The sequence below is a fragment of the Struthio camelus genome, chromosome 15 (assembly GCF_040807025.1).
Source record: "Struthio camelus isolate bStrCam1 chromosome 15, bStrCam1.hap1, whole genome shotgun sequence".
NCBI classification, from domain to species: Eukaryota; Metazoa; Chordata; class Aves; order Struthioniformes; family Struthionidae; genus Struthio; species Struthio camelus.
Genome location: NC_090956.1, coordinates 21004371 through 21020651, shown reverse-complemented (window position 1 = coordinate 21020651; position 16281 = coordinate 21004371). Strand labels below are relative to the sequence as shown.

At 43.4% G+C, this 16281-nt stretch overlaps 1 protein-coding gene across 1 annotated transcript; it reads right to left on the bottom strand.

Annotated features, from left to right (window-relative positions):
• Positions 1 to 292: 292 nt before the first annotated feature.
• Positions 293 to 15616, bottom strand: CCNF (cyclin F). Its single transcript, XM_068908187.1, has 17 exons — positions 15543 to 15616; positions 11762 to 11916; positions 11215 to 11321; positions 10178 to 10245; positions 9195 to 9388; positions 8788 to 8841; positions 8116 to 8220; positions 7492 to 7569; positions 6961 to 7112; positions 6097 to 6261; positions 5271 to 5394; positions 4683 to 4863; positions 4143 to 4230; positions 3465 to 3564; positions 3029 to 3159; positions 2625 to 2794; positions 293 to 2043 (listed from the first exon to the last, which is right to left on the bottom strand). Exons 1-17 carry the CDS (start codon positions 15553 to 15555, stop codon positions 1580 to 1582), a joined length of 2349 nt encoding a protein of 782 aa, XP_068764288.1. The 5' UTR covers positions 15556 to 15616; the 3' UTR covers positions 293 to 1579.
• Positions 15617 to 16281: the final 665 nt, after the last annotated feature.

Here is a 16281-nt window from a genome sequence, read left to right as displayed (position 1 = left end):
GTTTTGAGGGATATTGTAGAATTGTGAAGGTGGGTTCAGTCTAGTGTTATTGCTACTCAGTATACATTCCAGCTGTTTGTAATCTTAAGCTATGTATGTTAAGGACAGTCATTTTTGCAACTTAAGTGTAAGAACTTGCCTAGAGCTATACCTCCAGTAACTATGACTTGTTCAATGCAACTCAGACTTCTACCCCCAAACAACACCTCAGTTCTCCTCTGGTTCAGTGAAATGGATGAGTGGGATCCAGGGCTAGCACTCCAGCCATTAAAATAAGACAGAGAGCCAAATATAAAAAAAAAATTTATACAAAAGGCACTACACTGTATCTGAACTGTTGCTGTCTGCCACAGTAATTTCTAAGCAAAGGAAGAGTCATGGAGTCCAGTTCCAGTGTTAAATTCAGTGACATCTGCTGGAAGTCTTGTAGTGAGTATCAAAATATCAAGGTACCTGTTCTTAAAGGAGGCTGTTCTTTTAACAGTTGTAGGATGAAGCAGCTTTAGCCTAGACTTGCTAGGCTGAGGTCATTGTAGATGGTTTCTTCAAAGTTGTTACCAAGCATGAAATTTTCTGCTCTGTATCAGTAAGAAATGCCTATGCTGTCCTTGCTGATTCAAATCCAGTAGCGAGGCTTAAATTAAAGCTTTTAGTAAGAAATACTATCAGCCCTTATTGCATTATTGCCTCTGGTTCTAGTGTTCAAGTGTTATTTGTGCTTTACTTGAAGACACACTGTTGAAAATAGCAAGGAAGACTGTGCAAGACAGGAAATGAAGTTAAGCCACTGGATCAAGGTGAGAATTTAACCACACTATTCCAGCATATACTAACAGTTCACAGAGATATTACTGCTGTATCAGGCAGTGACGTGTTAAGGCACAGAAGGGCAGTTTTTCAGGTGAGGGAACACATGGATTTAGCCCATTTGTCTCAGGCACTAGTTGCCACATGAGAGGTAGGTTAAAAAAAAAAAAAAAACAAACACCCAACAAAAACAGACCTGCAGAGAGCCTTCATATACCTCTTGATTGTATCCATTAAAAAAAACAAACACCTTAGATCAGTGCAGCAAGTGGTATATACACAGAATAGGAAAGCACCAGCTGAGTGAAATAGCACCTGGCAAGAAGGATAAGGTAGCATAGTCTCAAAAAGATCTTTCAAGTGGAAGAGTTCAAGCATTGTGTTACATCCAGTAACCTGGCAACTAAAGCTACTTCTTTTAAAATAGGGCCAGGCCTCACAGTGAAACAAGGGACATGACAAGTACTCTATCATCAAGGAGTAACTCATGAGGCATGATGCCAAATGAACTGTAAATTTCATACATAGAAAAGGGTCTTAATTTGTATAGGATCAGACAATAGGGAATACTTTAAAAAGGCAGCTATCAAGAAAGGAAATGGCCCAGATATGAGCTACAGAAGCACAAGATAGGTTTGCAGACCATGATAGGCATAGACAAAGTTGAAGGGAGGGGGCACTTCTTGGAGGTATTGACAATTACTCACTACCACCTGCATGACTACACAGAAATACTATTTCCAGGATCCCTATAAAAGTAAACAGCATGTAATCAGAAGCTTAAGAAGCCCAAGTTCACCCTTTCTTCACTGTGTTCTGCAACATTTTTTCGCTTGACTTGTCTTCTGTCACACTTGCCATCACTAGGCCTAGCACAGACTGATTGTAAACGTGATTTCAAGTAATGAGGCGGACATGGCCCCTTGTTCATGGCACTGCCAAGAGACAGCGCTGAGGTAGTTTTGAGAGGTACTCCAAAGCTGCCTTCTACAGAAGATGTAGGGCTGGTGCTGTTGACAGAGGAGTAGCCTGAGCTCCCTTCTACGTTAGGATTTCTTGGGGTGAGATATGCTGGAAGAACACAACAGTCATCTGTCAGCTGAGCCTCACTCAGTGGTACTGTGTGCTCAGACCAGCCTGCGGCTAGGTTATCCTCATCACTGGAGTCTTGACAGCAGTGCTCTGTTGGATCCATATAGACCACAGTTACATCCAGGATTCCACTGGGAGCTGTCACTATAGGATGATGAAAGAAAAGGTTATCTTCAATTTGGGCAACACCAGGAAGACATTCAGCATGGAATAAGAACCAAAAAAGTAGACCTTATGTCTACTTATATATGGAAGGCGAGAGCTATCTTTTCTCATTTAGAACAGGGACATTCCTTCCTCACCCTGTTTGAGCAGATACTGTCTAGCAACAGTTCACAGTTAAAGGCTAGTCAGTGTTAGCAAAACAAGCATGTAATACAGCATTCACAACACTGGTCACAGGCAAAATCCCTGGAGCAGAACCATCCAGCAGGGTTTAAAGTACTCCCCTTCATTCAGAGTTTCATCCTCTGTCACAGCACTACCCCAAAACAGTCTCACTCTGAAACTCTAAGCAGCTACAAAATCCTTCATCATGTTCTGAAGCAGTATGAAAAAAAGGGATATATACCTCTAAAACAGTTTACATTTAAGACTACTGGAAAGGAAGGAGTTTTTCCAAAGTGGTCTTCCTCTGAAAGTTAGTTGAGAAACAGTTTTAAGCAAAGATAGCTAAAATTTTTAATTCTCTCATCTGCTTTTTGTAAGGAGAATAAAACCCTCACCATCTCCATCTCTCTCGCCTTCACTTTCCTGATCACCTTCATAACCAGAGCAGGAGTCTAAACTCCAGTCCAGAAAGTTGTCTAGAAGACTTTCTTCCTGGGTAGATAGCTCAGCTGTGGGTGTAGTCACAAAGCTGCCTCTGTCATCCTGAATACTGTCTTCCCTCCTCCTGTAGTGTTGGGGGGGAGGAAAAAAAAAAAAAAAAAAAATCAATCAATCCAGAAGTCATATATTAAAAGCCAAGTCTTCTTTTCCAGCTCTTTTAAAAGGTATGCCCATTACATGCCATTTTCTGTGGTTACAGAAAAATTGATCATATTTCAGAAGGGAAGTTCAGGAAACCAGAAAAGAGGAAAGCCTCATGCTAATCTTCAGACATTTACAATGATGAGTTTATACTAGCCTTTTAGTTCTCTTTCCAGAGGGAGAGCTAAGGAAAGTCTTAATTTCCGCCATATTTGTGTGCAAGGGGCTGGGCTCTGGGTCTTCCTGCTTCACACCCAACAGTGAACACAGCTGGCTGTAACTCATCATCTAAAAAAAAAAGTCAGTACAAATTAGAACATACAATCCCCTCTGGCAGAAGGGTGCTATTTCTCTTTATTTCCCAGAAAAATCCATCATGGCAAATTCTTGCCACATGTACTCAGCTATGCTACTTATAGTCCCAGCAGATGAAGTTTAAAAAAAAAAAAAACATTGCTTTATTTGCATGTTCTCTTTTCAAGAGAATCTAAAGTTAAGAGTTACTTCCCATTATTTGAAGTTTTGTACATCCTGCCATATGGTTAGTTTTGCTCCGAGTGCCAGGCATCACCGAATGAAGATAAAGAACTCACCTTCTCTTTACCTATTTCTTCATAACGCTCATCTTCAAATCGTTGTTTAACTGCAGTTAAAGACACCTGCCTATAATCCTTTGGGACATCATCGTGGAAACTGGAAAGAAAGGTTAAAGCCCTAATCTGAGAATGGTTTACATGAGACCATGCTAACAAAACCTGCCAATTTAAGTACTTTTCCCACTGTCCAAGAGCATTTTATCTCAGCTCTGTGCTAAGGAAGTTGGTGTTTCAGCAACTAGACAGGCCACTTGGTTTGTGAAGCAGAGGAGCATCCAATTCCTTGTCTGTTCCTTGAAATAAACAAGATATTTGCCTTGTACTCTTGCAAAAGTGAGCTACCTTTGTCACTGGAACACTTCCTGAAGTTTGCCAATAAGCAAGTCAGTCTTAAGAAAGTAGTGACATTTGGCAAGTTGAAACTGCTAACCTTATGAAGCATCACATTCTCTGTAATGCAGGCCCATTACCAGTCAGGGAATGAGAAAGCTATTATTGAACTAGAACATATTTAATATTGCGCTAGGCCTCAGTGCCTTGTGATGGGGGGAGAAAAGCCATTTCCCAAAGTCAGCTTCTTCATTTGGAAGGACTGGCTGTATGGATGTAGCATGTCTGGAAAAGTTGGGTTCCAAACATTCATGTGCCCTCCCAGAAGAGTTCCAAAGTTTTTACCATTTTTGGTAGAGGCTTAGCACACATGGCAACAGGTCTTCAAGAGAGAAACCAGTGCATTCAGACAGCTGGCTTGTCCAGGGATGTGCTGGAAAAAAGAGTACATACTATCATTTCACGAAGCATGGTAGTTCTGTAATCACATTGGTTTTTTTAATGGGATAAATATCATGATCTTCTACAAGCTTATGCCTGTAAACAGCTTATTCAAGTTTAGAATTAGCTTCAAGGATAGGTTTACCTGCCAAACTGAAGTTACAGCTAGCTATATTGTCTATGCTGTAGGATTAATGGCAGAAACCTTCAGTCTCATTTAAACACATTTGCATTGTATAATGTGAACACTGATTCTTCATAACTATAAAGAGGCAAAATAAGGTGAACTCATCTCTGCACTCTGAAGTCTTACACCCATGCCCCTCACCTTCCCCCCTCAAATGACTGAGACATCTTGCTTAAAGTGAGAAAGAATGGCTCCCTAAAAGGACAAGTCAAACTGGCCTAACATGCTGCAGCTCCACTTAGGAGGCTGTTCCTTACCTTGCTTGTGTAATATCTTAGCCAGCAGCAGTGCTGCAACAGCCAGACGAGCTGGGGAATACACACAGAGGCTTGTGTTCAAGAGTGACAGTTCACAAATGAAGCTGTAAAGGTGAAGAGTTCTTCTCTCCAGCGAGACTATGTTTGACAATACTTCTTTGTAGTCCACAACAGTAGGTATCTAATACACAAAGCAGAACAGAGGTTGGCAACACATGTCAAGCATCAAGTATTACAACACAGCTGTTCCCAATAAACCCTCTTTATCTTAGGGGTTTTTGCCCCCCCCCCCCTTTTTTTTTTTTTTTTAAATACTACATTGATAACAAAACACTCTCTAGGGAAAGATTATGTGACCTCTGAACTTGAGTTTCAAGTTTTAATCTCTACAGAAAGAGAGACAGTTTTGCATCAGCAGGCTTTTACATGTGCATAGTCTCCATGGCTTATTGAGAACAGTTCCATCAAAAATAACATCTTAGATGTTATATGAAACAGGAAAGGATCCACATTTCCCTGCTAACTACAGCAGCACAACTTCAATAGTGGCCCAAGAGGCTAAGCATTCGATCTACTTTCTAAACTCACCCTTATCTTTCCTTCCAGGGCAGAAATGATCTCCCCCATCATTCTGACTAGGTCTTCATATTTGTATGTGTTGTCTGTTAGCCACACAGCTTCCCGTATTGTCAAGATCTCTTTGCTGACGAAACTGCAATATTAAATATTAACAGTTGACCCCAGAAGAACCTGGATGTGTATACCTGTGCACTGATTTTCTGGGGGCAGACAAACATACCCACGATGACCAAAGAGTTAAACAGCCTCAAAAAGTACTTGTTAAAATCACGGATCAGGTACAAACTGGGAAAGAAGGAACAGCAGCTCTTTATTTCACCTTTAAGCCAGAACCATTTATTAGAACATTTCTAATTCATTGCATTTAGGAAACCTCTCCTAAATTAAAATGCAAAATATTAAGGGAACTACTACAGGAGAATAATATTCCACCACATTATGCTTGTTTATTCCTGTAAAGCACAGGTCTGTTTGTTTGAGCACAACAGACTGAACTGCGTAACAATACTGCAGCTGTTTCTTACAGGATTATTCATGCTAATACTGTGTGAAAGACTTTAGGTGCTGATGGAAGGCATTTAGACCTACTCACTGCAATAGCGTTTTTCCATATTCAAATACATGTTAAAGAAATAATATTTTGCATGCCACTTGCAGATACCAGGAGCATTTGTAGGTGAACACAGTTCAAGCAGCAGTTGGTGTAAAGGGAAGTCAAAGGGTCCTTCCAGTACTATTATTAGTAAGGGGCCAGGGTGGGGTGGGGAAGCTAGAGTGCACAAATGAATTTGAGTGATCACAGTAACTGCCTGTGACCACCAGTCTTAGCCCCTACCGTGTGCAAATGACCATGCAGGCAATTCCCAAGAGTTGGAGTCGAGCCCGGGGTACAGGTCTCAGCTTCAAATAACGATCCACACATCCCACTGTCATGTGAAGGCATAGGCTAGAGAAGTCTTTCATGGTAGCCACTTCCACCAACCAGTCAATCAAGATGTACCTAGATAGGAGAAAGAGACAATCTGCCAGGTTAGAAGCTGTTCAGACCTGGGCTGAGCGTTCTACCCGTACAAGTCCTCTCTGCACTGAAGGGTTCCAAACCAAGAAAAATGTACCAGAAGAGATTTCAGAAAAATCCTAGGTTGCATTGAGACAAGGATTTGCAGCCAGAGGACTGTTGTGCTCTTAGGGGCCAATGGTCCTTTTAAGTAGTTTGTGAAATGAAATTAAAAGCTAGCCTATAATTAATAGGCACCTGAACAAGGAAATAGGTAGGGGCATATAAATCAGGAGGCTAAAGATCACCAATCTAGAAAACCGGAGAGTAACTATAGCTCCAACAAGTCAAGTAGTGCTTCTAGTTCTTGGAGAGCTTGTCAGTCTTGACTGTTGCAAGAACTTACGTTCCAGAAGAGAAAACAAAAACAACCCCCCACCCTCTGCTTCACATTTTCACTGTGGCTCAAAATAAAGGCTCTATTACTTCCTCTTTGCAAAAGTGTCATGTGTTTCTTTAATTGTACATAATGCATGGTAGAAGTACTGTAAAGCAAAAGGTTCCATCTTCCAACACACCTCATTCTACATTTGTTAGATTTGTTTCCCTCTACAGATGTGAAGGCAAACAGGCAATGTTTTCTGCTGTGTCACAGGCAGGCATGCCATCATGGAGGCCTGGCTCCTGGATTTGAGATTTTACCTCATTGTTTCATTCATTCCTTTCTGCACAGTGAAGATACTTTGCTTGCTGACAGGAAGGGAGGCTTGAAAGATCTGAGACACCATTTCATTGGAAGATTTTGCTTCTAATCCTAGTTGGTTTCCATTTCCACAAGCTTTAGCTAAAGCTATCTGTAGTAGACAGAACACAAAAAAGCTTTTACCAAACGCAAACTAAAGCGGCACAAGATGGTCCTGTAATTTTCCTACTGAAAATGGAAATGGCCAACAGGACAAACAACTTGAAAGGTAAGGAACAGGTAGTTCTTAGTCTGGCTTAAATGCTGAACACCACACATTACTTGGGGATAGGCCTTTAATTCTAGCAAAAGCTGGACCTTGCTCAGATTGTACCACAAAAATGCAGTATTTTCAAAAGAGGGTGATTTGCAGAGAACACACACACAGTATTCAGTCATTTTGACCCTGTTTCTAACGGGAGGAATCTATGCTCACAAGAGCACGTAGAAGACTTCCCAGTAAAACTGTCTTTATTCAAAGTCAGTCTTACCTGTGCTTCCCAGCAGCCTTTTGCAGCATAGTCCCGTAGCTTCCTGAGGCTTTGGAGGTATCTGCCCGGATCTGACATCTACAGAGAGAAATGCAAACAGATTTCAAAAACCATTCCTTTACATAGCAAATAGAAGGATTATAGCACTATTATCCAGAGGGAAAAAACCCACTGCTTGTGGTTACATGTATTATTTCAGCAACCAATGTTTCTCATCATGAGGACAACATTGTTTTTGAGAGACTTGCTTCAGTTCTTGCCCAGGGTCTCACAAGAAGTGAAATAGGTCATTCAGGATTCCAACATTTTATAAATGATGATGTAGGCAGTCTCCCCCCTCCCATTCTCAAGCGGGCAACCTGATCGCTAGCCAGTAGTGACTATGACTTTAGTAGATGCAGTATAAAGGAACTTCTGCTTGCACCTTAGCTACAACTGTTCACAGACTCACTTATTTTAAATACCAAGACAAACATCAGGGCTCATTTGTGAGAGTTCTTAGCACTCTCCTTGTTTATGAAGCAGGTAACCTCTGAGGAAGAGCAACGTCTTTCTGCCGTTGTTCATCACACATAAGAGGTCCAGACGTTACAGCAAAAAACATTTTAAGACAAAATTACTTACAGCAGCCTTTCTGTTACTTTCCCAAAGGAGGTAGGAGCTATTTAAACAACCCTGCTTTGAAGATTCTTCAAACATTTCAAGAGATTCTTCTCTTTTTTCTTCATCCTAAGAAAAAGCATGATGGTATTTATGCTGTCGTCCAGCCAACTGGGTGCCAGACCTCAGAACTTCAGCAGCTGCAGAACAGCTCTGTACTGAAAGCTATGGTAAAGAATCTACTAGTCGCAAGTCCCCTCCAGACTGTAAGGGCTGCTACCACATCTACTCAGTGCTGTCATGTGAAGATTCAGGCTCATGAACTATTGGTAGTTTTCCTCAGATAGTCAAAAGTGTTGTTGTTTTTTTTTTTTAAAGCTTGCTCACCACTGAAGGCCATTTATTCTGATGCACATTAAGACTGGAAGCCTTCCTTTGACGTCTGACCACAGTGCAAGCCCATAATAAGCAAGACTTAGACTAGAAGACTAGAAGAACTTGCAGTTCTTCTAAAATTGAATAAACAGAGTTGATAACGTTCCTTTAAACGATTTGTAAGGTAACAGAAATTCCTAAGCCACTTGAGCAATACAAGAACATTTGTTTGCTTTTTATCAAGGTAAACAGAGAATTAGTATTAGCAGAACAAGTCATTTTCAAAAACCCCAAAGACATCAGATCAAAAACACTGCTCACCTCAAAAAGGCTTAAGACCTTAGCCAAGCAGTGGAGAATAGATCCTTTTTGAACCTGAAGAAAGCATTACGATAAAGTATCATTAAGGAGAAATAAGGAACAAGAGCAATTTTTAGAAACAATTCCAGATTATACTTTTGTTTGCCTTTCAATCATTCCTTCCCTTTACTTCTGGGTATTTTGTTATCTTTGAGTTGAAACTGAATCTCGTAAGAGACAGTACAGGCCTCCGGCACTCACAACATAACCAGTTGTAGTTTGGCTGCAAATTCACTAAAACAATTGATGCACAGTCATTTGAACAGCAAGGGCATAAGAGCTCCTCAGGTAAACAAAAATAATTTTTCTAGAAGAAACAGGTGAAGCTACTACCCTATCTTAACTTTAAGAGTAGAAAGAAATCTTACTTTCTCCAACTGACATTCTGCTTTGAGACTTTCATACACCACAGCCTTACAACAGCTTCCGCTCAAGGACCAAGGAGGACGAATAAAAAGCCAGATAAAGGGGGCTGCGCGCACATTCAAACGCTCTGTCAGACTGAAGAAGTGAGATGCCTTTAATCCATTCACTTCTGCACGACCCTCGTCAGAGATGGACACTGAAAAACAACAACCCCCCAGAAACAGTTTAGAAAGGAGCTGATTCACAATACGTTCTTGGCATTTAGCCAGGCCAAGAAAGTCAGCAATGTTGTTTCCTACAATAGGATATAATCAGAAAAGACTGAACAGTGTCTTCCCTTTAGAGCTTTAAAAATCAAGGAGATGGCAAAAGAAGAAAGATCTTATTATAGTCAGTTTGTAGCAACGTACAGCCCTAAACCTGGGGGGACATTCTGCAAATACCAATACTCAGAGCAGTATTAATTCCTGTCAGTGCACAAACAAGCAAAACAGTATGCAAGTTACCGGCCTTGCCAGAACCCTCAGCAATAAAGTTCCTCCTGTCAATCAGTCCCTTTTGTCACATCTAACAGACTAGGTAACCAGCCAAGTTTAATGAGAAGTTTTCAAAGCATAACTTCTAAATATGCGTGTAGAACCTATGCATTGACTCATTTTGTGTTTAAAAAAAAAACACTTGTGTCCCATAATATTATTGAACAGCTAACGGGTTAGTGGCCAGTGCTCAAGTTCGACTGAAAGATAAAACTCAAGAGGCATGATAACCACGCACTGAAGATAGCAAACTGGTTCTAGAACCTGGGTACAAAAGCATCAGTGTCCAAGGCATAGGAAGTACACTATGCAGGTCGCCAATAAAAATGCCAACTTTGTGACTGCGCGATTAGTCTGATCTGCAGCTAGAAATAAGCCTTCAGTTCATCTACACTTCCATCTGTCACACCACCTTCCCCAGGAGCCCAAGTACAAGCTTCCACACTTACAGCCTTCATTGTACAGGTATGCTATCCCCAGCTTCACAGCAGCTTCAAAGTTACCCTTTTCAGCAGCCCTAAATTGGAATACAGAGAGGATACTTCAGGGTCAAGTCAGTATGTACTTCCAGCCCCCTCATCCTTAGACAAGCTTCATAGTCTGGCCTACGCTGCAGTGTTTGATGCAGCGTAACAAGTGCACTCTAACCGCCAGCATACATGCTTCTGCCACAGCAGTTAAACATAAATTATGCCCTGGCTTTTCTTGCTGCAACCCTTTGATGTGCCCGTGTCCAGAACAATCCAACAATTTTACAGGAACTGTTTTCCAATCCCATGTAACATCCCCAATGCCAGAATGTGATAACATATTTTGGTATTTGCACTCTCAAGCCAATTATCAGATAGTCTTTAGAAAGAACTTTAAACATGCATCAGAGCAGAGGCAACAATAAGAAGTGACAAAATTAGCATGACATTAAAAGTGACCAATACCCTTCAAATCAGAGGGATAAACAGACACTCTCCTCCCCTTTTAAGCAGATTTATAATTATCTATTCAAACTCCAATCTTGTTTTAATACCAATATTTACCTATTTTTCATTAGGTAAAAACACTTCCTCACAAGTAGTCACTAAATGAATTGAGATCTAGAAATATGGTTGTATTCTAGATCCTCTGATTTGACTTGCACATTCATATGGAAACCAGCTCAAAGAGCATCAGTAACACAGGTTTTAGTTAACACACTTTGTTCCCCTACAGGATATTACTGCATTTCAAGAGAAATGAATCCTAGGTATATGCAACAGACTGTGCTCCAATTAAAAAGACAACAATTTCCAGTTTCCAGTTAGACAGTTCTAATTTGCATGAGTTTAGACATGAACTCAACAATTCTTCAAGCAAGAGCAAGCAAAAACTTCCACAAGTAAGAAAGGACAGTCAGATCCCTCACTTACAGTAGAAATCGATTCACATTGGATACCTAGTTTGAAACATCCTCCTCTACAATCATGAGCATATCTTGATTCTTAAAGCTTACCTTTCAAACATCTTCAGATTGTTGGGAGAAGGCCATACTTCTTGGAAACTCGCACATGCCCAAACACTAGCATGATTATCCACAAGGTATTTAAGATGTGAGTGCACCTGTGGGGACAGGGGGTGTGTGCATGCAAAAAAGCAATTACAAAAATAAAGGATCAACAGAACAATAGTTCTTCAGCAATCTAATTTTATATAGGTAGCAAATTAATCACAAGTAAATCACAATTATCACCCAGCCATCACTAAGACAAGAGCTGCCAAACTGAATTACGTTTTTCAGTCACAGTTGATCTGGCAGGAGAATTCCCACAGAAAATCTACAGAGAACACTCAAATACTGCTGCTCGTATTTCTCAGTACTTGAGCTTAAGAAGAAAACTGCTATTAGTATGGCAAAAAATCTGAAGGAAAATCAAAGAATATACACAGTAATTAGTTTTACTCTGACAAGAGGAGCCAGCCTTTCCCGTGTCCAGTCCTGGCTCCCGATGGCAGAGGTAAGCCATAGCATGTTACAGAGAGGAAGTGATTAGCAGACTCACAGCTCTGACTGAAAGGATGTCCTCAGCAGGAAGGCCTTTCAGAACATGAAACAGAACATCTTCAGGCAGACTTAACAATGTCAGGACTCGGGGCCGTTTTCTTATCCTTCGCTTTGAAGGGAAAGAAAAACATCTGGAACATCTACAGTGAATTACTAGAAAACAAAAACCGAAACACCTCAGTTAGCCACGAAACAGCAGGAGGAAAAAAACCCACTATATACACATATATAAACATGTAGATGGGCAGTGTTACTGTACCTATTCTCCTGCAGCATAGGACATCACATATGCAGAGACTTTAAAAATAAACACATTTAGCATGAAGTCAATGATTTAGCAGTTTTAGTTATGAAATGAATGATTATTTTAACTGATTAAGCTGAGAGGCTCAGAAGGGCAATTGACTTCAGCAATTCAGCTCAAGTCCTCTCCCATTGAGCAGAATCCCTCCATAATCTAACTCCATCATTTTAATGATTTTAGTTAAACTGTCACTTCATTTACCTCCCCCCACATCCTGATTTTTCCTTCTCAATTGACAGTAGTCTTCAAAACGTGCCCAAAGAGATTAGTAACTTAAGACCTGCTAAACTAGCTCAAGACAAAAGCCTATCTTTCTAAGAGGCCATTTGTCTACCACAGACACTTATGGAAGATGCCAAAGAAGCAGGAAGCCCTTTCTTAAAGTTTCAGCATGTCATAGCATTCAGGCTGAAGCATTACCTACATCTTCTGTTCCTGTTGAGGCAGAGTTTACCCTCAATGCATTAGCCAAGAGTAGAAAACTACCTGACACATGAGACGAAACTGAGAAAAGCACGCCAGTTCCACTTGCTGGAGATATACCCCATGGTAGAAAGCCCAGTTGTTTTCCATCTGCTGAGGATAGCCTCTCAGTGGCAGTCCAAACACTGCACTCTCTCTTGCCTGTGCTCAGGGGCCCCAACACTAACAGTATGTTAGAAATTCAAATCAGTGAAGTTGCCAGGAGGAAAAGAGCATGCTCCTTCACCTCAAGACTGTACCTGGTAGAGAAGGCTCACTCCCACATTATTGGTTGCGTAGGAGGATCCCCCCTCCCCCCCAATGATATTTCATGCTCTGCCTCCTTTCAGAGCTCTGTCAAGCAATCACAGAGATATCAACCTTGCTCATTTCAATGTCAACCTCTTACAAAGGTAGCAGTAATCCACTCAAAATAGAGCTCTCAAGAGCAGCCCATGCAAGCAACAGAGGTCCATTTCTGCGACAGAAGAGGGCAGATACAAGGGCTCAGAAAACAAATTCTGAAGTGAAAGTTTCAGTCCCACAGTGCAAAGGACCATGTTGATGCCTTTGCTAAGGAAGACTTCTTGCCTGTATTTTTCAAATCTGGCTTCTAAGTCTTATACAAAGAGATTATATTTGGAAAACGTAATTACTGACTTCATTCTAAAAAAAGTCATAAAAGATATAGACTCCATTAGACAGCCCATTACTTTGCCTCATATAGATGCTAACATTTTTACCCTATTTCCACAGGTTAATTTCTAATTTGGAGTCTTGTTGAAGTGAATAAAAACAGAACAGTAGAGTCAAAGTAGCAATATAATTTATATGCCAAACCACAGCCTATTATCTATGAAGTAAAACAATCAGACTTATACAGCCTCTCTAGATTACATGGTCAAACGCATAAGCTGAGAGGATGGCGCAACTGCCAAGTTTTCTTCTCCTCACAATGAAATTAAAAGTTGGAAAAGCCAGAGTTGAAGATAGATAATTTTAATGAGGGAAGTATTTTTCCTCCATGAAGTGTGTGTTCTCCCCGCCCCAGCCTACTCTACTACTTTCAGTGTTTACCAAGACATGGTTATAACCTATCACGTGGAAAGCCTCATGATCTAGTGCAGCTTTCTGGTTCTTTACAGAGAGTTTGGATGAGAGGCTGGAGAAGCAGTAAGTTGCATTTATCTTTGAGAAGAATAGAGCACATCACCTGCTGTAGATGCAACGAATAGGAAAATATATGGACTGTCCAGTTATATCTCTACCTCTGACTGTGCCAGATCCATAGAACTAGGAAGCATCCAGATTTACGGACTGCCTAGCCAATGTAGAGCTTATAGAGGATTCGTTCAAAAGCACAGTTACTGCATCAGCTTCAATTACTTTATACAGTTTTTTCAGTTTGCAAAGTAAGTTTTATCTGGCTTTTCAGCAGGATTCTTAGGAGTAGCTTGCAGATTCCCAAGGAGTTGGGAACAGGTTGCCCAGAGAGGTGGTGGAGTCTCCTTCGCTGGAGATATTCAAAACCCGTCTGGATGTGATCCTGGGCAATATGCTCTAGGTGACCCTGCTTGAACAGGGAGGTTGGACTAGATGATCTCCAGAGGTCCCTTCCAACCTAAACGATTCTGTGATTCTGTGAGTTCATAAACAACAGCTAGAAAGCCACTGTGCTGAAACACCCTTTTGTACTCATCTTGCTATGCACACTGTTAAATCCCTTAGCATTTTGGGTTTAGTGGAATAAATCAAACTGATACACTATAGCATCTGCTCTCCCAGTATAGCACGTATCTTCCTGTTACCTGCCTTTGAATAACAGGCTATTGCCATGAAAATAAAAACCTTTGACACGTGCAAGGAAGAATACTGCTCTCCTTCGCAACCCCCTTCCCTTTCTGGAGCCGATTTCAGCAGAATTATTGCAATGAAAAAGAGAAGGACATCTATACTGGTATGCCAATTACACCTGCATGAACATGGAATGACTCAGGAGCATGGGGTTCTCAGGCAAGCTAGGAAACAGAAGTTTGTTTCAAAAGTTAGGAAGCCATACAGGGAAATCTGTTTGTTACTTCACAGAATCACAGAACCGCTGAGGTTGGCAGGGCCCTTTGGAGATCCTCTAGTCCCACCCCGCAGCTCAGAGCAGGTCAGTTATGCAGGCTGCTTAAGGCCACGTCCAGTCACATTTTGATTATCTCCAAGGATGGAGACTCCACAACCTCTCTGGGCAACCTGTTCCAATGTTCGATCACCCTCAGAGTAAAAAAGGCTTCTTTTCACATTTAAATAAAATCTCCTGTATCGCAGTTTGTGCCCAACAACTTCATAGCTGTCCAGTATGTTATTCTGTACGCAGCCTACATTTCTTTACAGCTGGCTTCAAAATGAGAAGCAAAAGAGCAATGAAACACACCCAGGAGTTATAGACTATTTGCAGAGACTGCAGCAAAAAAGACTAGAAAGCACAAACTCAGGTAAGATCCTAGAACATCCATGTCCCAGTAACACAGAAAGCCGCACTTCAAGAGTCATTTCTGTTAAAATAAGTAGGCCTGCAGCGAGAAGCCCTTGGAAGAGCTGGGAGGACTCCAGCCGTAGCCGAGCACGCCCCCAGGGCAGAGCACCGGCCCGGCCCCCCGACACCCGCCCCGGCGGGCAGGCCGCGTCGCCGGCGCCGTTTGAATTTCCGCGCGCGCCGCGGAGGGCGGTTCGCGGCCCTGGGGGCCATCAGCCCGCCGCGGCGCCTCGCAGCCAGCGCGGGCCGGGGCTGCCCGCCGGGCGGGGGAGGCGCCGCGGCGGTGCCCAGGCAGGGCTGCGGGACAGCAACCCGCCTCCCGCCCCGCAGCCCGCTCGCCTCGGCTGCCCCTCTGCGCGTTCAGAGCTCTCCTCAGGAGGGGCCCGGGGCGGCGCGGGGAACAGCCGCCGGCGCCTCTCAGAACTGAGGCGGGAGAAAGCGGCGCCCCCGTTGCCCGGCCCAGAGCCCCGCGGCCCGGTCCGCACTCACCACCCGCCTTCATCTCCGCGCGTCCCCGGGGAACCGAGCGGCACCAACAGCCGCCGCGTCCCAGAGCCGGCTCCGAATGACGCGCGCCGCGCGGGGGCGGGCCCCAAAGCACTGGCGGCGGGCGGGGCTCCGCCCACAGACCCCGCCTCCTCCGGCTCTCGGCCCCGCCCCCTCTCGCCTCAGAGAAGGTCAGCGAAAGCGTGCGCGACGAGCTCCGCCCGGGCCCCGCCCCCCCGAGGCGTCGCCCCGTCCGGACCGGAACTCCTCCCCGCCTGGGATAGGCCCAGAGCTTGTGAGCGACGCCTACCAGCCGCGCGCACTTTTTTTTTAAACCCAGCAGGCGCTGTGATTGGTGGGGAGACTGGTAGGAGGTGGTGCCAATCCCGCCCCATGGGCCGTGATTGGGCGTTGAGGATGCGAATTCGAATTGGGGCAGTTGGCGGTTCGAGCATCTTATGGACAGGGCGACAGGGGCGCATGCTCCCAGGGCAGCCCTGCCCCCCAACTGGGGGACTGTGTGCCCTAACAGCGGGCGCCCGTGACGCGCCCCTCCCCCGCAGAGCTGGGGGTCATGTCGTAGTGTCACCCAAGCACACAGGGGCCATGGAGAGGGGGCCTGCAGCTTGCAGTTAGGGCACAGGGGAGGCCTCAGCCCTTCAGAAGGCTTGAGGGCCATGAGGCCCTCATGCCTACTAGGCCCCTGCTGGCAGCAGCCTTCCTGCCACCCCAGCACCTCTCA

Coding starts and splice junctions, on each gene's coding strand:
- CCNF (XM_068908187.1), bottom strand. Junction 7,113..7,491: donor AAGGCTGCTGGGAAGCACAG/GTAAGACTGACT, acceptor TGTCTACTACAG/ATAGCTTTAGCTAAAGCTTG. Junction 2,795..3,028: donor TCTGGAAAGAGAACTAAAAG/GCTAGTATAAAC, acceptor CCAACACTACAG/GAGGAGGGAAGACAGTATTC.